The sequence below is a fragment of the Crocodylus porosus genome, unplaced genomic scaffold (genome assembly GCF_001723895.1).
Source record: "Crocodylus porosus isolate Cpor-Errol unplaced genomic scaffold, CroPor_comp1, whole genome shotgun sequence".
NCBI classification, from domain to species: Eukaryota; Metazoa; Chordata; order Crocodylia; family Crocodylidae; genus Crocodylus; species Crocodylus porosus.
The window spans coordinates 71,481,638-71,503,730 of record NW_017728947.1 but is presented as its reverse complement, the minus strand read 5'-3'; the positions used below and the strand labels follow the sequence as shown (position 1 = coordinate 71,503,730).

The 22,093-nt window shown below is 41.0% G+C and overlaps 1 protein-coding gene across 5 annotated transcripts in view; it reads left to right on the top strand.

Moving 5' to 3' along the window:
• Window positions 1–20,802, top strand: part of RALGAPA1 (Ral GTPase activating protein catalytic alpha subunit 1) — a 205,992-nt gene extending 185,190 nt beyond the window's left edge. For 4 of the 5 annotated variants that reach the window (XM_019551375.1, XM_019551376.1, XM_019551378.1 and 1 more), the window contains 2 exons: window positions 9,687–9,811; window positions 19,483–20,802. In XM_019551375.1, the coding sequence (XP_019406920.1) occupies window positions 9,687–9,811; window positions 19,483–19,637 (280 nt within the window). In that variant the 3' untranslated portion in view covers window positions 19,638–20,802. Of the gene's footprint in view, window positions 1–9,686; window positions 9,812–10,496; window positions 10,528–19,482 lie in introns of all 5 variants that reach the window. The other variant, XM_019551377.1, reaches the window with a different exon arrangement.
• The last annotated feature ends 1,291 nt before the right edge of the window (window positions 20,803–22,093 follow it).

Sequence of the window (22,093 nt, the reverse complement as noted above, 5' to 3'; positions counted from 1 at the left end):
TCCCTAACTAGTTCCTCATTAACCCTTGGCCCAGGTGTGCTTCCCCTGGGGCCTGAGGGGGGCCCAGCAGAGAGGTGACTGTTCTGGTCCCTACTTAGGAAGACGGAAGCAAAGAAATCGTTAAACATGTTAGCTTTGTCATCTGGTGTGACGACCAAATTCCCCAACACATCCTGCAGGGGCCCCATGTTACCCGGAACCTTCTTTTTAACCCCTATGTATTTGAAGAAGGACTTCTTCCTATCCTTAATCTGGGAAGCTAGCCCTAATTCCATCTCTGTCTTGGCCTTCCTGCCTGCCCCCCTACATCCCCAAGCGACTGCAGTATAGTTATCCCTGGTGATATCCCCTCCTTTCCATTGGGTGTACGCCTCCCTTTCAGCAAGGAGACATTCCCGGATGGTTTTGGTGAGCTATGGAGGCTTGTGTGCCCTCCTGCTCCCTTTGATCCTCGCTGGGATTACTTTCCTTTGGGCTTAAATAAAGTACCTTCCTTTGGGCAGAATAAAGTACATCTCTATTCTGAAAATGTTTCTTTTTGCAAGTACAGTGTATGTTCTTACTTCACAGATTGATCCTTGTGTATCTTTTTGATTGTCACAAAATTAACTTACTATTTTTTCTACTTTTGTTAGTATTGCAGACAGAGAATGAACTGAATTCTGTTTTCTGTATCATCAAAGTTGTTTAATAAGCTTCTTTTGAAGATACAGATTCTGCATTTATTGTATAGTACATCTGTGTAGCCCCCCTAAAAAAAGATGCACAGGGAAGAATTTGTTGTACACAATTTTCATCGCTGGTAATGATGAAGAAGCAGAAAAGAACCCAGCTTGACTTTCAGACTCCAGGTTGACTTGAGTTGGCTGAAGTGGCAGTTGGAGAAAACACTTCTATTTGTAAACTGTGCAAACAAGATCTAGCAATCATTGAGAAACAATAAATAGAGAACACCATGATGCCACTTCTACAGAGTCATTTTTCAAAATAGAACAGGACTTCAACTACCCTTCTCAGTATGGCAGGTTGATACCGATCACCCATCTACACACAAAAAACTATTTAGTTGTAGGGCTTCCAACACTGGATCAATCGCTACCCACCCCTTCATCTTTGATTCCAAGAGCCAACAAAGAGTACAAATTGCAGTGACTCGGTATGACTTCAGCTGGTTTGACAATCACTGGCCAGTCTTCATTTTTAGGTTTCCCAGTTCCCAGAAAAACTGTTCTTCAGGAGCCAAATTTAATTATGGCGATGTTTTTCCATCATCATCCTTGGTATCTTGGTCCTAATCGCCACTCTGTACAAAAGCTTCTCATCCTATTTCTGTTAGAATAATCCTTTATCTCCTTGACCTCAAAAACAATTTATGAAGAGAAATACAGCCAATAAATTGGCACAACCTCTTCGTTTTCCAAGGCCCAATATTTCTATTTCATCTGTATGCAGACTGTCTCTGCAGTTCTGTCAGCCCCTTCCAAACCAGGGTCCAGGTAGTACAAACTGTTGTCCTCAAAGTATCCTGCATAAAAACCATGATGATGGTAATTTTGGCTCCTGGTGTTGCTGTAGCAATGCGCTTCCTTGCTATCACGTGTTGTGATGGTGATGTAGCAGCTAAAAATAACCATATGCCACTGGCACAGCACAGTACAGGCTGTTACTACACTGTCATTCTGTACTTCCAAAAGGTGCTGTTGAGGCCCATGTAGACACGTACTGTTCGTTTTAAGCTTACTACTTACTAGTTTCATTTTATGACACTAGTTCTTGTATTGTGAAACCGTGAAATAATAAATCACTGTTCACTTTCTCCTCACCATTTAGAGTTTTGTAAACCCTTACCTCCCAAGCATGTCTCCCCCACCCCCTACGTCTCTTTTCTAAACTGAATAGGCCTCTTTAGTCTTTCCTTATACAGAAGCCCCTCCATGCCACTAACTGTCATCCTTGTTGCCCTTCTCTGTACCTTCTCTAGTTCTTCTGTATCTTTTTTTGAGGTGTGGGGACCAAAACTGGGCACGGTGCATAAGGTGGATGTGTCACAGATTTATAAAGGGGCATAATGGTACTTTCTGTTCCCTTAACAATTCCCTTCTTAATTCCTAACATTTTGTTTACCTTTTTGATGGGTGCTGAGCTCTAAGTTGATGTTTTAGCAGACTGTCCAGAATGACTCCCAGGTCTTTCCTGTGTGGTAACAGTTAATGTAGAGCCCAACATAGTATAGGACTAGTTTGGGCTATTTTTGCCTAAGTGCCTCGCTTTACACTTAACCTATATGGCCCTTGTTCAGAGGGATAATTCTAGGGCTGTCATCAAAAGACCTTCTTTCCTCTAGGGCAGTGTGGTCAAAGAGGACCAGGTATCATACAAATATAGAATTGTGATAGTATGTTATAAGTGTGTGAGTCTGAATAAACACACATGTGCATGCACGTATACGCACAAGCAGAAGTACTTCTATTCAGTAGCTCAAATTTCAGCAAAAATTTTCTGTCTTCCAAATGTTCATGGCACATGTGTATGGGTTAAATTATAACCACAGTAAAATCAGCAGACTCTAGTACTCCCAATCCATGTAACACATGATTAGTAAATCAACTTAAAAGAACTTTAGGAAGCAGTCTTTTATTGCAAATGCCTTTTTTTTTTAAACTCAAGTTGATTTCAGTGCTAGGAAAAAATAGCGAGGAGAACCTATTATCTCTCTGTCCATGTATGCATCTTAAGAAAATGCAGTCCTTCTTTTTCATACTGCTGAACTTGCTATGAAAGATATGTGAAAAGTTCTACTGCTGGCATCTCAAATCTGGTCAGTTTGTCAGTGTCCTAGGGATGCTTTGCTGTTGGTCTGCATTTCCTGTTATAGGCAATTTTTGTCCTTCCAGCATAAAAAGTATGGTGAGACTCCAACCTTGGCTCTCCAGAGCAGGGATGGGCAATTATTTGCACCAGAGGGCCACTTAAGGAGTTTTGGTGACCCTCCACGAGTCCAGTCAGCACCTCCCCCCACTCCAATCCCAACAACTCACCAAAACCCCCTAAGTGGCTCTCTGGCCCAAATAATTGCCCATCCCTGGGTTAGGGAAACCTAACCTCTGTTTCTGCATTCTTCCTGCACCCCCTCCCCTGCCCTGAGTCCCTGGCACGCAGCTGGGTCAGGCAGGAGCCACGCCAGTTGCACCCACATGGCCTGAGGTAGCGCACAAGAATGCAGCATGGCACCTGTCCAGCCCAGTTGCATGCCGGGGACTGAGGGTGGGGAAGGGTATGCAGGGAGAAGGGGGCCTGAAGCTGCAAGTTATCTGTGCCTGGTCAGGCTAATGCGATGCTGTGTTCCCCACTTCTCCCTGCACTCCCTCTCTCACCTTGAGTCCCCAGCATGCGGCCAAACCAAGCCAGTGCTACACTGTGTTCCCACATGTCACCTCAGGCCACATGAGCACAGTTAGAAACCAGGAGCTCAGCGCTCCCTGCCTTGAAAGTACAATGGGAGCAGGGAGGCCAGGCGGGGCAGGAGGGTGGTGGAAGAGAGGCGAGGGGAGTTGCTGCTGCTGCTGCTGCTGCTGGCTACAGCACAGGGAAGGAAAAACAGCAAGAGGTGCTGAAAACATGCAATGTCATGCATGATCTTTCTGAGGAATTTTTTCCTGAATCTTGAGTTAGTATTCTCTTCAAGTCTGTGCTCTGAAAACCTCTCACCTAAGGCTCATGATCTGAACTTTGAATTACAGGAATTGTTTTTCCACATCAGTCTTTTCTTCACAAGGGTTATGATATCCTCATCGCATGATAAAAGTTTTAGCCTTGCAGAGCAAGAATGTATTTTGATGACTCTGTAGAGAAAACAGTTTAGATGTGAAAGGGAGAAGGCAGGGCAGAAATTGGAAGTAGGATATACGTTGTTTGATCAAAAAGTTCTAAGACTTGATGTTCGGGGTATTGTTCATCAGGAGTTCGTACCGAGTGGTCAAACAATCAATCAGGCCTTTTATAAAGAGGTTTTGATTTGATTGAGGGTTAAAGTTTAAAGAAACCGCCGCAAGCTGTGTGAAAATGGTTGATGCTTTCTGCACCATGACAATGCTCCTTCACACACTGCTGTCTACATTCAAGAATTTTGGCTGAAAAAAACATTCCTGTTATACCACACCCTCCGTATTCACCTGACCTTGCCCCATGTGATGTTTTTTCTGTTCCCAAAAATCAAAATGAAGCTGAAAGGAAGGAGATTTGATGACATTCCAACCATCCATAAGAATGTGAAAGCGGAACTCAAAAAAACTCACAGTTGAAGACTTCCAGCAGTGCTTCCAAAAGTGGCAGGAACGTTGGGACAAGTGCATGTCATCTGGGGGAGATTACTTTGAAGGGGACAGCTCATAAAAATGTTGTTTGTACACTATTCTTTAAAATTAAGGCTAAGTCTTAGAACTTTTTGATCACCCCTCATACAACTAAGGTATGATACTATTTATTATTTGTATTGTCCTAGTTCATGGGAGCAGGAATCATGGACTCATTGTGCTAGGTGCTATATAACTACAAACCAGAAAGATATTCCCTGCCAACTAGAAAACGGGAGAGAACAGAGGTATGAGCAAATGCTTGCCATGTTTATTGTGGAGTGTATGGAGATGAGATTTTACCAGTGCCATAGCAAGTGGGGGGCAAGCAGGGAAACCTCCCTGAGCACTGAAGTGAAGGGGCATCAACAGGCACTGCCCAGCCTGAGTGAGGCATGGGACAGCCACAAGCAGCTCATTTGGGAAGGGGGGCACGTAGACAGGGGGAAAGTGCATTGTGTGCACTCCCTGGCAAGCATGGGGGACTGTGTGCCCCCTGGACCTGTGCAGGGTGAGGGCAAGCTGCCACTTCGGACTTTGCCCGGAGTGCCAAACTTTGTTGCTACAGTACTGGATTTTACCATATGTCACCTGCTTTTACAGTAATTGGCAGTTTGTACATTTTACCTCATGATAACTGGAAGCTGTGTTGCACTTTAGTCCAATTTTGCTGAAAACTAAGCTACTGCAGTTTACCTTCCACTGACTTTGGAATGAGAGCACGCACATGGGTAGCAAAGGAGTTGACCTGTAATAAAGCCCTGCTGCTTTTTGCCACACAGTAAAATGTTCATTCATATGTCCATAACCAGATGGGGTGATAGGTAGGGCAGGGATTGACCATAAAATGCTTGAAAGTGAAGACACATAGAGAATGGTGGGGGGGTGCAAAGAGAAGGGTCATGTGGTCAAAGCAACAGACTAGAAAAATAACCTGTGCAGCAACGTTCTGAGCAGACAACTGAGAAGAAAACTGCATTTTCCATGTCTAAAGAAAAGGCTGTTGTAGTAACTGAGATATGGGAAGATAAGATCTCAGACAACTTGATTTTGAAAATGTATTGGACAGGGGATGTTATGCAGAAAGAATCTGCAAGATGTAGATATAAGCTGGAGGTGGGAGCCTAAAGAGAGGTCCGAGTTAAAGATGAAGATAATGGACTTGTCAGCAGTGATAGAAGGGAGAGAATGGAGGGCAATTAGGAGGAAACATGAGAGGTTACTTTTCAAACAGATTAAGTATGAGTAGGTAATGTGGCAACCAGGACTTCAGTGGTAGTTCCCCTGTGCAAATCAATAGTCCTAAAATTGTTTGCGTGCTTATATTAACAAAATACATGTAATGTGGAGATAATGAATACAGATGCAAAATAAATTATTTCTTCAAATAAATGTTAATTGTAGTGACTAAAGTCCAAGGGGCATTTAAAATATATGAAAGCATTGTTAGTGTTTTCCATCTTGTATTGATAATATTTTTGAAGATTATGATCTTCTCCTGAAATAAATATGATTTAATAGTTGCTGCAAAATCTATATTGCAAATGTTGGATTGTAGTCCTTTATGCATTCAGGTGACAAACTTGAGACACTGACTGATGAATATAGTTATTTTAAAGCTCATCCATTTTCTTTCATTGTATTTAGCATGTTCTTCATAGCAGCAGTAGTAGTGGTAGTAATAATATAGCTACCCATTCTTCCAGATGTTAATTTGTCAGCTTGTACACTTAGCCACTTTTTGTTCCAGAAACTTCTTTTATTTGTTTGTCCTTTCCATTCTTAATTGTTCACACCAGTGGCAACATCTACTCACAGTGAAAGTACTGCTTGAGTTGCCCTATTATTATTAGCCATTGAGTTTATATGTGCCACTCAATTTATAGGTGCTAATAACTCTTCTCTAGAGAGCAGCCTTTTTAAGGAATAAATATGTAGCCCATTAAGAGAAATGTAGAAAAATTAAGCATTACAGTTGCTGTTACAGATATTCACATCCATACCCAATTTAGAATTAGATCACGTCAGTCATGAAAATCTACTTGTTTGGAGGTTTAAAATATAAAAATGCCTTCAAACTATGAATTAGTAAACAATATTAACACGTTTCCTATTCTGTTAAGCTGCATAAAACTCAAATGTTCTGAGATCCTTTGTTCCTAATTATGAAACTTACTCCTTTAAGACAGGTTGAGCAATCATCATACGGTGTAATATGCTGGCAATATCAGATCAATGTTTATGCTTATATTCCCCTTATAAAGTCTAAATAACATCAGTAATTGTAATATGGAGATACTGTCTTGGAAATCATGATCGTATTTGAAAAGAAACATACCATAAAGGTTAAAAAAGGAAAGGTGGGGGGGAAGGGGGAGTACTGCCTAATAATGTAAACCTAAAAATATCTTGTAAAGTTTTCCAACTCCTTCCCTCTCCGACTACAGAAGGAATAAACTGTTGAACCAGCATTTTTTTAAAAACAAATACTCTAGTGAGTCCATCCTCTCCCTACCTGCAATGGAACTAGTATTGTCCTTAATCAGCAGCCATATCAGGACTTTTTTTATTTTCCTTTGTTTGGGAGTTATGTGCTCAGATTTGGGATTGGGAGTGTCCTGGTTACATTCAGAGTAGTAACTCCTACATTTCTGCCTTATCTGTGTGTAAGCTTTAGATATAGTAAGATAAACTAAAAGGTTTCATTTAGAGACCTCTAAAAGTAGAGCATTTTAAAAGCAGCTAGGTGTCTCCACCCTACTTTTTTCATGAAACATTTTACCCATTCAAGCAGACTTTTAAAAACAGCTTGTTTTGATAGCAGCCTGTTCTCCTGTGGGCCTTCAGCCTTTGCTTCCTGGCAGCACCTTTGGTGCGAAAAGAGAGTGATCAATTGAAAGACTATCAGTGCCAGCATGCATAGAGTGATAAGTTAACACACCACTGGGAATTTCTAGGACCCACCAAGATACTTCACTTCTAATGTGCTAACAAGCTCATTTTTCTACCTCTTGCCTCTTCAGTTATTTTTTTTTCTCAGAAGAGCTTAGAAGTTGAGTGCATCAGGCATAATGAAAAGCTCTGTAGGAGGGAGAAGCAATAACCCCATTTTTCCCTTTTCAGCCAAATAGAAAATTAGTTTCTGGTAATACACAAAGGCCAGTATTTTTTGTGGAAGGGGCACTGCTGTGAATCAAAGGACTCTATTAACTGCAGAAAATTCAGCAGCTGTGAATCTCCCCCAATGAAAAAAGTGCTTTTCAACAAGTTGTGAGATATGTAGTATTATTTAGACTTCAGCCATCGGTTTCATCCTCTGCTACTTATATATAGCCTCTTAAAACCTGTGCTATATTACTCTCCTGTGTTAAAGCTCAATACTGTGTATGTCCCCCAACCTAAGAACCTTTACAATGAAACTTTTTTTTATCTATTCTCTTGTCCTAATGTTTCTATTGTAGTGTTTTCAGGGTAGAATTCTTATAAGGTTCAACCATCTTAGTATTCAGAAGGAATTTCAAAGAATTATTTTTTTCAGTTTTATTTCAGTATTAGTATAAACTCAAGCTGTGGCCTAATCAAAGAATGCTATGAAGCCTATTTCCCCTGATGAAAAATTATTTTAGATTAACTACATGGTCTACTATGGTTTTAGTTTTTTGACTTTTTTTGTTTTGTTTAAAGGAGTTTAATCATATATACTATAAATCTGTTATAATTGTTTCATATTTGATAATATAGGCATGGGTTGTCCTAGGTATTCCTTTTAATGGCTGAATTATAGTCTTGAAAGCCAAAAAAGTACTTAAAACGTATTGTCCAGTCCTAACTCAGGGCTGATTTTTAATGATTAGTGAAAATGGCAAGGGTCATCTATTTATTAATGTTCAGCCCTTATATAGCATTTTTTCTTTACATTTTTAATTACTCACATGGCATGCAAAGATAAAAGTTATCCCCATTCTATTGGTGGAAAAGCAGGCAGAAAAAAAGTGAAATAAGTTCCTGACAGCCTCATGGCAAATTCACTTTTGGAAACCCAGGACTTCCTTGGTACTAACCCTCTGCATATAACATAAACCTTCTTATTTTAAATGGGCAAATAAACATATTTTGCCAGAAAATGTTATCATTCTCGAAGGAGTAAACTCTAGTAGAATTTTCTTTTTATTTTATTATTAAGTATATTATTATAAGATTATAAAAAATATTTTAATACAGCCTGCCTAAGTCATCCTACTGAGTCCAGCTGAACAACTTTAAAAGTTGTAAGAGAAAAGGTTAACTGATTTCTCAGTTCAGAAACTATACGACACAAAGTCAGCGTGGTAGTCTTTCTTGATAATTGTATGTTGCTGCCTGCTGCTCTACATTTTGACAGCCATTTCCATAGTTGCTTTCACGAACAACAGAAATATTCTCTCTTTTTCTCGCTCTCTCCGTGCTAACAGTACAATCAGGCCTGCTGGAACAAGAAGCCTGGAGAGGGTTCTTCAAAAGCAACAACACTTCAAGATACTGGTCTCTTGTCAATAATATCAGAGAGGGAGAATGTGGTGAAAAGGAAGAAGTACAGTGTTTTATTGTCAATGCCCTGCCGACACTCTGTTAGCTAGTATTTAAGGGTTGTGGAGACTCTTTGTAAATATGCTGCCTGTTTTAATGGCATAATTGACTAGGTAATTTTTCTGATGCAGAAATTTAGCTGTTTATCTTAACTGCATCAAATTGTTTAGGGTTTATGGAAGTAGTTTTTTATTGAAAAGGTACAGAATCTAATTTGCTGTTAATGATCAGTATTTTTCACATTATCTCTCTAAATGTTGAAAATGTATTCAAACCTAATTTTAAACAGGGTTATAATCAAGGTAGTTTGGTACTTTAGAAAATATTTTTTGTCTTCAACTGGAGATTACAGATGTTGGGGAGTGTAAGTGAAAAAAGGTAATATTGGCCTCAAGCAGCATGTAGCCTTCTCCAAAGAGAAATTACCTTAGCTGCATCCAGCTGTTGAACTGTTATCATTACAAGTAGGCAGAACCATGAGATTTGCTTCAGATTCTGTTCAAAAGCAGTTCAGATTTATCTCTAATTAGTTCATAGCAAGGCCTGTATTTTGAAAATTCTAAATAATGGAAAATAATTTTATTCATTTCGCAGAAGCAATGTGAAATGTTATGTAAAGTGTTAAGGATAACTTCATAAATGCTATTTTTCAGTGCCCATAAATTATGAATACATATAAGGCAATAGTATGGCTGAATTACTCAGTCCTAATAAGTAGGGAATGTATGATCTGACTTTAAGTTGATCCTTAATTCTTGGGTAAATCAGCTATGAGGAGAGAGCACGTTATCTGCAAACAATTATTCAGCACCATCTTGAACCTACAACTTTTGAGGATTTTGCTGCCCAGGTTTTCTGTCCAGCGCCTTACCACCATTTGCCCTCTGACACAGGTAAGAAATGAAATTAAAAACTGTCTTTCCAGAGCAACACTTAAAATGCAGTATCCTTACTTATAAAGACTATACTTCCAAATTTTATGCATAATTGTGTTCATTAATCTGAACATGTACAACCTGAATTAGATGTACATATTTAGCAAACTATGTAATACTTAACTCTCGGGGAATTGATTTTAAGTTCTTAATTGATTGCCTGGCGCAATTTTTAGTGTCTTGAAGGAAGATCTGGGAAAGCATTTTAGTATAGAAAACTGTTCCTGTATTTTTATCCTAAATTTTAACGCAATCTCAATATTAAAATCTCTATAAAACTCTAGACGCATGCAACATTTCATCTATGCTAGTGCAGGCTGATGGATCATTAAGTATTGTTTCTCTGCAAGGGTGCTTAAGATGCTAATCTGCTGTAATGTAGAGAGTCAATTTGAGAAGCTAAGCAAGTTTTACAATCAATTTTTACGTTTTCAAAATATTGAAAAAATATTCAAAAAATTTTCTCAGGGCTGTATTTTCCTAATACACTGCTATTAAAACCTGTTTTATAAGAGGCTACTGCATTTTCAGTTACTAATAAAAATATTAATCAGTGAGAAAATGAAACTCAAGGCCTTCCTGTTCTGATAATTTCTTGAACTCCTTATGATTATTTCATTTATTTTATTTCCCCTCTTTTTAGATCATTAAATATCAGTTCTGTTTATCTGAAGGTAAGACAAAGTGTCCAAAAAACCCCTATGTTCTTGTTACTTTTACTAGAGCACTAAGCTTGTAACCAAGTCATATGCGAACTTTCCTTGTTGCCTTTGTTCACACTAAAAAGAATTTCACACTGATTGAGAAATTACCACTACATTTTCTTCAAGTTTTAGTCTTTTACTAACCCCAGGTCTGCATGAAACACTAACACTGGTTCTGGGATTAAGGTAACTAATGCTAGAGACAACTGTTGAACAAGTAACACTTTATTATGTTGACCTTTTGTTTCTCAGCATGAATAATTAGTACTGGATGGCAGTGGTGTGTTTTGTACCCTGTAATGTCTTGCATTGATGTTGATAGATCTTCTGCAATGATGATATAGGAGAGAAAGATAAGAATGCATAACAACTAAATTTTTTATTGCTAAACCTTAATTTACTTTGCATTAAAATTAAATAAAAATGCTGTGAATGAAAAGTTGTATTCATACATATAGAGTAGAGGAATATCAGTTAAAGTCTGAAAACAGTTACTGGAAATTAGATCACATTACATGGGGTAAATTGAAATGTACAGAAAAAGTTCTAAAACATATTCTAAAAAGATCCAAATTGGAGCCAGAGGAAGAATTAACATTGGGAAAAATAAAAAGCACTGAATTTTTTTGTAAAAGTGAACAGTAAGTAGGAGCATGGTGGTTGTACAAAGTATAGTAAAATGGCATAAACATGAATACAAGGGCTCAGTAACTAGGGGGAACCAAATCAAAATGCAGGAAATGAAAAAACAACAAAATGTTAGGGCCATGTTTTCCCACATCTTTTAAGCATCCCATGGATTTCATTCCCAGAGTATATTGAGCTATATGAGGTTATAAATCAATAATATGTTTATACATGAAGCATTACAAATTACAGGGGAGGCCAGTCCTTGTGATATCCAGTGGATAGTCTACATGGTTGTGGTTGCCCACTGTTTTATTTGCTGTTGTAGCTAGCATAATCCCGTACATTTTGTAATAATTTTACCATTTCTGTTTCAAATATATCCATCCACTAACATGTATAGAATTCAACAATTTGCATCATTATTTTTGGCGAGCAAGGCCACTTTTCCCAGAATCAGTTATGACAGGGGTGTCAAACATGCAGGCTGGATATGGCCCACAAAAACAGGTCGTCTGGCCTGTGGGGTTTATACTGTGGCTGCTGGAATCCCTGGGGTGATGGTGTTAATCTCCATGGCTGCCAGAAATGGAGTTTCATTGCGACTCCAGAACCCAAGAATTTAATGCAGCTGCCCTCGCCTCTCCCCTTAGCGCCACTGAAATCAGGGGTTTCATTTACCCCAATGACTAAACTTGGCAGCAGGAATAAAAGGGAGGTGAACGGCAGCACTGTTAGCACTTGAACCACACTGAAACAGCAGCTTTAGCAACTGGAGAGATTAGTACTGCTACTGCTGTTCAAAGGTGGCTTGGTCCACAGGAAAGCCCATGATCTGGTCCAATCATGGAGCCAAACAAGCTTGGCACCCCTGAGTTATGGGATATTGGGTTAGGTAGAAGTGTTGGTGAGGCAGGGATTAACAGCCCCCCCACACACACACACACACACAAACTCACTCACCTTTCCCTACTGCCAATACCCCAATACCCATCCCCTACAGGACTCCATGCCTGGGAATTCAAGGCAAGCCCTGCCTCCATTTGCCCTGCCCCCATGTTCCTGGCCTCTTGGGCTATATCTTTGACATCCCTGGGTTAGGCAAACCAACGTTCTGTTTTGGAATGGCAGTTCCTATATTTCTGTTAACATAATCTTAATCTTAGTGACAAAAATGCCAGTTTCAACAAACAGCAGAGACCCTCCATGGGGTCTTTGGTTCTCAGCTTGTCCCATCCACTGCTGGGGAGTCACAGATCCCAGCCAGGCTCTGAAGCTGAGCTGCACAGTAGGGAACCTAAATGCTGTGGCAGTCCTAATTAGTCTGGAATTTACAGAAATGCCAGGGTCACCAGCTGTGGGGCAGTCCCACTGACAAGTATGTAAACCTGTCTTCCTGCCGGGTAGATTCTCCTAGAACTGGAGGACCTGCAAGTTCTGGGTTCCTAGCCATCACACAGACCTGTTACACAGACTACTTCAGAGCAAGGGACTCCAAAGCTTCCAGAATCCATCAGGAATCTAAATAAGTTTTGCTGGATTCATACTTAGATTCAGCAGTAGTTCATCACACCCAAGATGTTACAACTGTAATATGTTAGGTTCAATTAATGGGCATTTTCCAGTGGAGGTGTCAACTAAGCATTTCTGACCAACTCTAATGATGAACTTATTAAAGTATTTGTTTGGGTTTTTTAAAATGCTGGTTCAGCAGTTTATCCATTTGTAGCCAGAGGGGGAAGGAGTTGGAAAACTTTACAAGATATTTTTAGGTTTACATTATTAGGCATTCCTCCCCCTTCTCCCCACCCTTTTTTAACCTTTATGGTAAGTTTCTTTTGAAATATGATCATGACCTCCAAGACAGTAGCTCTATTATAATTGCTGATGTTATTTACACTTTATAAGGGGATGATACATGCACTTTATCATTTTAGGGTGAGAAAATTCAATATTATGGAAGCTGCAAAACCATGACAGAATATCCCCAGCTATTGTAAATATGTTGCACCCATCATGCAGTTGATCAGGTAGATCAAAAACAAGTTGAACGCTGCTCCATTTAATGGTCAAACTGCTTCAGCATACTGATCAGTTGAGATTAAAATTTTAAAGGGAACTGTTAACCTTCATTAGAGTCACTGCTACTGTTGATTGGATCAGTGGTGCCCAACTCCTCTAGTCCCACAGGCTTGAACTAGACCACGGAGCAATGTCACCTGGCCCCTGGGGTTGAGATTGGCAACAGCAGCAATAATTGATGCGGCCATCATTGCAATGGGTTGGGTGGGAGCCCAGGGGTTGCACACTGACACCTTATAGGCTGCCAGTTGCAGAGCCCTGGTTTCAGAGGATGAAGTTAGCTAATACAGCCTCTACACTAAGGGTAGTGGACAATGTGTTTTTACAAAGTGTGAGGTCACTTTGTAGTTCTACAGAAATGCAGTACTATGGGGGTATACAGGCATTTGAGTCCCCCAGCTGGAGAGTGAGAATGTTTCCTAAAAGGCAAGTTCCAGCTGGGGGTCAATAGGAGGCTGCTCTTCAATACCTCTGCCCAGGTAGGAGCTTGATCACTGACAGCCTGCTCTCTTTCCTTCTGAGAAAAAGGAAGACTGTCAGTGACCAGCTGGCAAAGCTCCCAGCCACCCACCATTGATCAACTCATTGGTAAAACCAGGTAACAGCTCAAACCCTGTACAGGGAGCAAAGGGAGGGGAGCTACCAAGCATAGTCCAAGGTCATCTTTGAAAGAGGTGACATTTTGTAGCACTTTCACTGAACTTGTTAGTATCTTTTTTCCCTTTTGTGCCAGGACATGCACTGTATTGTTAAAGTAATTCCTATAAACAAAAGTCCCCTCTAAAATAGTGCTTTTGGGCACAGTATAATGTCATGAGGATAGTTTGGGGATCTCACAACTGCTTACTTCGTCTGTGAAAAAATTAGGACCCATTTTGGTCCTGTGCTTCTATTTTCAAAACATTGTTCATGCAAATATTGCAAACCCCACTCCTCCTGGTGAAATAAATATGTATCCCAAACAACAGGTAGGGGAACAGCAGATCATCTAAATTATTATTTGTCTGACTTGCACAAGAAGCCATGAGATTTAGTAGTTTAGTTATAGCATTGAAAAATTAATCTCTGTTCTGCAGTTGACTTGCTGTTTAACTTTGGGCAAGTACCTTGACCTGTATGATCCTCATCTCCATTTGTACATCTTGCTGTTTGTTCATCTTATGAGATGGGTTGTGAGAGAACCCTTTTTGTGAAGTCTGAAATTTAGGATCAAACGTTTAGTAAAAATCTTGAGAATTATTTATTAAAGCTACATGGTTTACCAGGCTGAGGCCTTAGGAGTTTCTCCTATTCCTGTTTCAGGTCAGAGTCCTTGCAAGGATCATAACTAGAACTGTTTGACAACTGGAATTGAAATGTTTCATTTCAGATCAGAACAAAAAGTAAAAAATGCAAAGTTCCCTGTGGAATGGAAATTATTAAATAAATAAACACACACACACACACACACACACACACACACACACACACACACACACACTTTCTGAAAGAACTGAAGTCGATTTTTTTTCATAAATTTTTTTAGCCTCCACAAAGGGCAGATTCAGATTTTATCAAGCTCTGGCATTTCCTAACTCTTAGTGTTCTTTTGACTTCACAACATTAATATTCCTTTAACAAAAAATTATATGTGTAATTTCCTTTTTAAAAAAGTAAACTTATATAGATACCTTCCACAATGTAGCATCCTATTGACACCAACATGACTCACCCCAAAAGTTAGATCCTTCAGGTACACCACACAGGCTTCAGCATTAATAGAGCAATTTGTAGCACGAGTGACCTACCGTCCTCTATGTGAACCAATAGTAGATGGGGATGGGACACTTTGCCCAGTGAGTTTTTAATATGGAGTTAGTGATAACAAAGGAATGGTTAGACCCAGGAATCTTGGATTCCAATCTGGTTTGCTTAAGGGAGTGTTCACTATTGGACACAGATTCTTCTTCATATTCCCTGAATTTGACCCCTACTGCCTTGTGCTGATCCTCTCTCTTCCTCATGCGTGCCTCTTCTTTCTTGCTTTTCTAGTCCTTGTCTACGTAGTTCCAGTCTCCTTTCCTTCGGGCTTTCCATTCCATTCTTTGCCCAGTCAGTTCCCAGTCCAGGGCCCCTAATATCTTGTCTGATCTGTCACCTTCACTAGTTTCCTTTCTCCTCCCTCCTCACCTCCTCCTGATTTCTAATATCCCCCTCTGGGTTCTTAATCCAATGTGCCCCTGCCTCCTTCCAGCAGGTATCAGTCCCAGTTTCTGTTCAACTAATTGTACCTGATTTATCATTAGATATGACTCCATTCCCTGTAGCCATCTCCTTTTTGACTGACTTGCTGTGTTCCCTTCCTCCTTTAACCTCTCCCCACATTATCAGCCTCCAGTCAAAGGTGCCTCTCTCTTGCCTTGCTCTGTTTCAGTCTACCCCTCCATTCTAGTATGGCAATTGACTCCTGTGCATTCAGAACAAGCATCTTCCTCCTGATTGAATGGGTCTAGAGAGCAAAGGAGAGAGAGGCTCCCTATTGCCAGTTCCAGGGTCAAACCCTGAACAAGTCTGTCCTGCAACAGCAGCTCTGAGCAGAAATTGTAGGGATGGTCCCAGTCAGTTCCTGGTTTGGAGCATGCCTAATATTGCTAGAATTGTTGGAGATTTTAAATCCCTGGCTTAGGGTGATCCAACTGACACAGGTCATGGGTCACATGCAGCCACCAAAGGGTTAAACTGCACCCCAGGGCTCCCAGTCCAGGTGCTGCTTTCCCCACCACTCCAGCTGGCACCAACCAGTCTCCAGAGTTCCCTCTCCCTCTTCCAGCTTCCCCTGCCTGTTTCTCCCTCCCCCTTCCTCTGCCCCGCAGGGGTGGGGCAACACAGTAGAGGAAGTCCACATACAGAGGACCCAGGGACTAACATGAAGTGGGACCACCAACACACTGCAGCAACAGAGGACAATGTGGTACAGTGTGTAAGGAGCAGGGGCATTGGCACAGTGTAGTGGGGGGTGCCTACCACATGGTGTAGCAGAGGATTACCCCATACAGAGCACAGTGCAGCCCAAGAGCCATGCAGCAAGTGCCTGCACAGGCCACTCATGTTGGACAGCCCTGACCTAGCTAGTCATCCTCTGTTGAGCAGATGTGAATATAGTTTTTCAAAGACGTACAATGTGGGCAGATTTTTACAGGGATGAGACACAGGTGACTGCCCTGGCAAATTTCAGATCTCTCCTTCAAAGTGTGGGAATGCTAGAGGTTCTGTGAAACTCACCAACATTTTTTAACGTGAACAGAACATTTTTCCTTATCCTCTTTGTCAGCAAGGACTGAACTATTTGGCCTGAAACATTAAGGAAATCAGCCTGCAGCATGCAGCTGGGATGCCAAACAATTAAAGTTTGTCAAAACTTAAGCTACTAAAATACTGTCATGTGATGGGCGGTCCTAATAATGAGTGAGGTTTTCTAATTTGAATTAATCTGTCTTCTAAGTCTTTTTATCTTAACTTTACTTTTATAGTTTGAGTAATCATAAACATATCATTCATTGCATAGAAATATAAAGACATAATACTTGCACTGAAAATGTACAAAATCTGAAACAGAAACTAAAACTACAAATTGATACATATGAGGTGCATGGAATACATTGCCAGGAGATTTGGAATATTAATCAATGCATTCTTTGTTGTCAGATTAAAATATTTTTAAGTGCCATTTATTCGTCACTCTTCTTGTCTAAACTGTTCAGATGTGGAATACACACTACATGACTTCTGTTCTTCAGTAAGCCAGTCTGATACATGTGCTTAAGAGTTTAGATAATAGATAGCTTTACATTTTCTGATGGTTATCTTGAGTAATTTTATACAAAATGTGTGTACAAGAGCTATACATTAATAAAAAACTAGGCTATTTTTCAAGTACTTTTTTATCCAGTGTGGTTGCTGCTTGTTTGAAAGAGTATGAATTTAAATTCATTCTGACATTTTGGGTGAAACCCAAAGGTCTGATTTACTCATTGACTTAACACTATACTGCTCAGATGTTATGCTGGGATATTTTTCTATAACATCTCTTCAAGGATTCTTTGTTTAGGCTGGGAATAATTCCAGCATTTTAAAAATATGAAACCTAGCTGGTGAGCAGAAGCCAAGTATCAAATTACCATTTGTTTTTCCTTCTAGATTTGTGTGTTTGTGTATGTGTGTGTTTAACTATTTTCACAGAATTTAAGAAAGCTCTTTAGACAGAACAGTTGAGATGCATCACATTGGTTTTAAATAAGGCTGCTGGATCTAGATTATTTTATAGAACTTTTTTCTTTCTCTCTTTCTTCCTTTCTCCTTGTAACATTTAGTCGGTAAGTATAACTTCAGTGTTGTTGCTTCATACACATACTAACCCATCACTCTCTTAACCTGTAGCATGAACAGCAGTTGCATATTGAAATTCTAAATTCTGTCTGGTCTACCTCACCTGTTAATGCCCTTCAGTCTTTGCCATTCGTGTCTCATATCTGACACCTGTTATCTTTTATCTTTCTTCCCCCTTCCTCACTTCTGTCCACTTCTTCCTCATCACTTCATTCTCAACAAAGAAAGAAATGCTGTGATATTTCTTCTCCTTCCAAAACCTCCACTAGAAAGCATTGGCCACATCAAGGTAAAGGGCAAAGGCTTGAAACGGAAGGTCTTTCACGCTAGCTGTGAATGGTATGCTGTGCAAAAGAACAATGATTATTTTCTATTCTCTAACCACCATTTGAAATGCTTTTATTCCTTGTAAAATTAGAACAAGATAAAATTTCAGAAAAGGAAGGAAGGCGCATGGTTTCCACTTGCCTTCTGGAAGGCTCTGAGAGTCAGGCATTATCATGCTTTCCCAGATTGTTTGGCAATGTGGTACCTAGTTTGTGAACTAAATTACTGTCACCTGCTGGGGAAGATGTAACAGTGTATTTATCCTTCCCTATCATTTAGGTGGGTTGCTTCAGTTCAAACAAGAGGGAAAGAATTGTGCAGTCTTTTTGGAGTAGGCAGGTGCTGGCCCAGAGACGTAGAATGTCTAAGTAATTAAGTCATTTGGTCTGTAATAGTACGTGTGAGATGCACTGCTAAACTTCTGATGATCCATGATTCAATAACCCTTTTAGGGGATCCTTCAAAGTAAATGGTGTTCAGAGACTTTTAAACATGTAATGAAGTTATTTCATGAATGAAATTTGTGCTGAAGATTGGTAGCTTAGGTTTTGATATATCATTATCTTAGGGAAGACCCCATGCTAGCATGGTACGGAAGAAATACAGCGTGACATTCTGCCCCTACTGAAGTCATTGAAAGGGCTACCTTTGACTTCAGTAGGGCCATGATTTCATCCATAATTTGTATAGGCCAGAGTGATCAGTAACGTTCAATGTACCAAGCTCTGTAATTAAAATAGGTGACAATAAACTAGTTGTGTGTATCTCCTGTAAATGTGCAAAGGAGCGTAATGGGCACAGAGAGAATTAGAACATAATTTTGATTTCGTACTTGCTCCGTTTCCTTTGGCTTCTTTTTATGGGAAAGGATTTGGTATGTTTTTCCTTATGAGTTCCAACATAAAAACTCAGGACCCACTGTAGATCAGTGTGGAACACTCATGTAATGGATCGCATATACTGCAACCTCAAATTCATCTTGTTCCTTTTACAAAGAACATGAAACACCTAGTTTGTCTAATTAATGTAATCTGTTCAAGCTTCTGCCTTGTGGGTCCTGTAAGCATTTGCCTTCAGGAGCTTTGACTAAGTATTAGATGCTATCCCTGGGGGCCCTCCATTGCCCTTTCCCACTCCACCTTTTCAGCTGCATGTCTAGATACCCCCTGCATGCTCACCATGCTATTAACCCTCCATGTTCTTACCACAGACTGAATTTTAGTCATAGTTTGAATAACTCTCTCCATCCCCACTCAGAAACTTCACATGTATATGTCCTCATGGCTAATAGGATAGTGTTATACAACCTTGTAGTTTAGAAAGTTTTTAGTTTTCACCTCTAAAGGTGGATTTGTATCTGTTGCTGCCTCCATGTGTAACAAAGTCTCCCACAGTCAATAACGGGCTGGCATATGCTGTGGGTTGGTGGCATCACTGGTTCCTAACTGTTCCCCTGTGTATAGATTCCCTTGCTGTGAGCAAGGCAGCTGTACTAACAAGCTTGGTTCTTGCTGTCCCCTTCAGGCTCTTGCCCAGAGACCCAGCTGGGAGACACTCCAGCAGCAGCAATGGCGCAGGTGGACGGGACCGACTTAGCCTCTCCAATGTCTCCTCGGACTAGCAAGAGCCGAATGTCCATGAAACTACGCCGCTCCTCTGGCTCAGCCAACAAGTCCTAAGTGTTGAGAACCTGCAGCTTTCTAATAAACAATTAGCAGCAGCCTCTCATAGGCTGACCCACAACTATCAGTTAAAGGAAAATGTCCCTGAAGTGCGTGTCCTGTCCCCAGCATGGCCCTTTCCTGTACATTTATTTTAGACAGTGACACTGGAATTTTATTTGTATCTTAATATTTTAGCTTTTGTTATTTTTTATCAAATTGCAGGATGCCATATTTTTTTTTAGTGCAGTTTCTTCTCTGCACCTTTTACCTTCCAGGATGAAAAGATATCAAAGTAGCCACTTTTAATGCTGTGGTTAACCTCAAGCCATACACGGAACTGGAGACTGCAGTCTTATACACTATATTTATTGTGTCCCATCGCAATTTTCTCTGTAACAAAGAAATAAATATGTACAATTTGAAAATGAATGTACAATTTTAAATTGAAGATGCATTTGTAAAGTCCTCGTCAAAGGTCATATGTTAATGCACAGGATGTGTACAGATTTATTTATGTTATAAGAATAAAATACTTAAAGTAAACAGTCTTTTAGCATTTCAGAGTCCAAACAAAACATAACTTGCTATCAGCACCAACTCTTCCTTCACAATGCAATATATTATTTCATAACTGTGCAGGTGATGCCATAAACTATACCGGAAATAAGAAAAATCACTGTGCTGAAATTCTGATTATGCTTGGCTTCCAAATATTTTTCTAATGTGGTATCAGTAGTAAATGCTCTTTTGCTCTGAGTATGTAGCCTTTTATCATCAGGCTGCTGGATCTAGATGTATATTATTCTTACATAAAGAAGCACTTTTCCAATGTAAATTCATTGCTCCAATGCTGTGTACTATGGAAGAAAAGGGAACACACTCTAGGAGTCCAGCCTGAAATGCTGATGATCCTGACTTTGTGAGCACGGGTTAGTGCACACATTCCACCCATCAAGAGGTATTTTCCTATAGATGATGAAATGCTCACATTTTAAGTCGGGCATATTCTGCTATGACGAAACGTAGCATGGCATCTGTACTAACTGCATGTGTAAATATATCATACGGGCAACAATAGAAATATAAATTATGTATTGTCATTCATGTAGTATCCACAGATTTGTAATGGTTAAAGAGAAGACATGCTATTTAATAATACAATAAAATTATTCTTACCACCTTCTGTATATTATTCATTCCACCTCAGAGTTTGGGCTCTGATTTATTCCACTGAGTACAAGAATAGTTTGGTCCGTAAGTGGAGGAGTTTGGAGGTTTCCAGATCAGATGGTGCCGCTTAGTTCTCATTTTTTTAGTTAACGTTGATGTATGTTATTCAATCACTTCTACTTCTCACCCCAAGCCTGGGAAGGCTTCTAATAAAAGCCTTACGGAAAAAAATTTTCCTGGGACCTGTAGGCTCATCATACTTTTAGAGTGGTTGGGATAACGCAGAGCCCTAGAACATCCTGCTTGGCAGATGTTCCCTGATCCCTGATGAGGCGGTGGTTGTTTATTTGGTTCTAGCCTGTCTTGCCTTCCTGTTTGACTGTAGGAAGAGAGTTAAGACAAGGAGAGGGCGCAATGCACTCTTGCTTCTCCATGGGAGAACTTATTTTCAAGAATTGAGTTTTGCCTTAAACATCAGGTATGGGCTTTTAATAAACCTTCCTTGGACACTGGTTTAGGAGCCCCTTCAGGTTCTCCACAGCTGGCTGTGAAGATGCGCACACTGGAGTAACAGCACGCATCAGAGGTGCTCCATGGTAAGGCACTGGGGAGCTGTCCCTTTCCCTTGGGCCTGGGTTTTGCCTGAGGATGGGACTCCTCCGGCTGCTTTATAGCTAGGCTTCTTCCTGGGCCTAGGGCTAAAGCGAAGAGATCTGCAGCTCCTGCATCATCTTTGTATTAGCTGCCCAGTGCCTCCACCTTGCTGTGCTAGGGTTTAACGAGGTGCTGGGCTGCCCAGCACACGTGTGCTAAGGAACAGCCACTGCCCTGGCCCTGGGTTTCCTCACTTCTAGCTACTGCCATGTGAGACTCGAGCAATCCCAGCATCCTAAACCTCTGTCAAGCCGCAGCTCTCTGTACCGGGAGCAGGAGAAGCGGTGTCCAGCGCAGCGCGCGGGGGAGCTGCAGCCGGCTCTGAGGGGCGCGGGCGGCTGTCACCTGCTCTCGGGCGCGGGGCGCGGACGTTCAACGCCGGGACTCACGCGGCAGCGGGCCCGCCGGCTCCTGCGACCTCGCTCCCCGGCAGCCCGCGCCCCTCAGCAGCCCGGGCGCAGCGGCACGTGGAGCAGCAGCACGGGCCCGGCGCGGCCGTCGGGCGGGTGGCACTTGCTGACGTGGCGCGCCAGCCCCGGCGCGCTGAAGAAGGCGGCGGGGCAGTGCTTGCACGGGAAGCCGCGCGGCTCCGCCGCCTCGGCCGCGCTGCCCTCGGCCGGGCCCCGCGGCGGCAGCAGCAGCTCGTC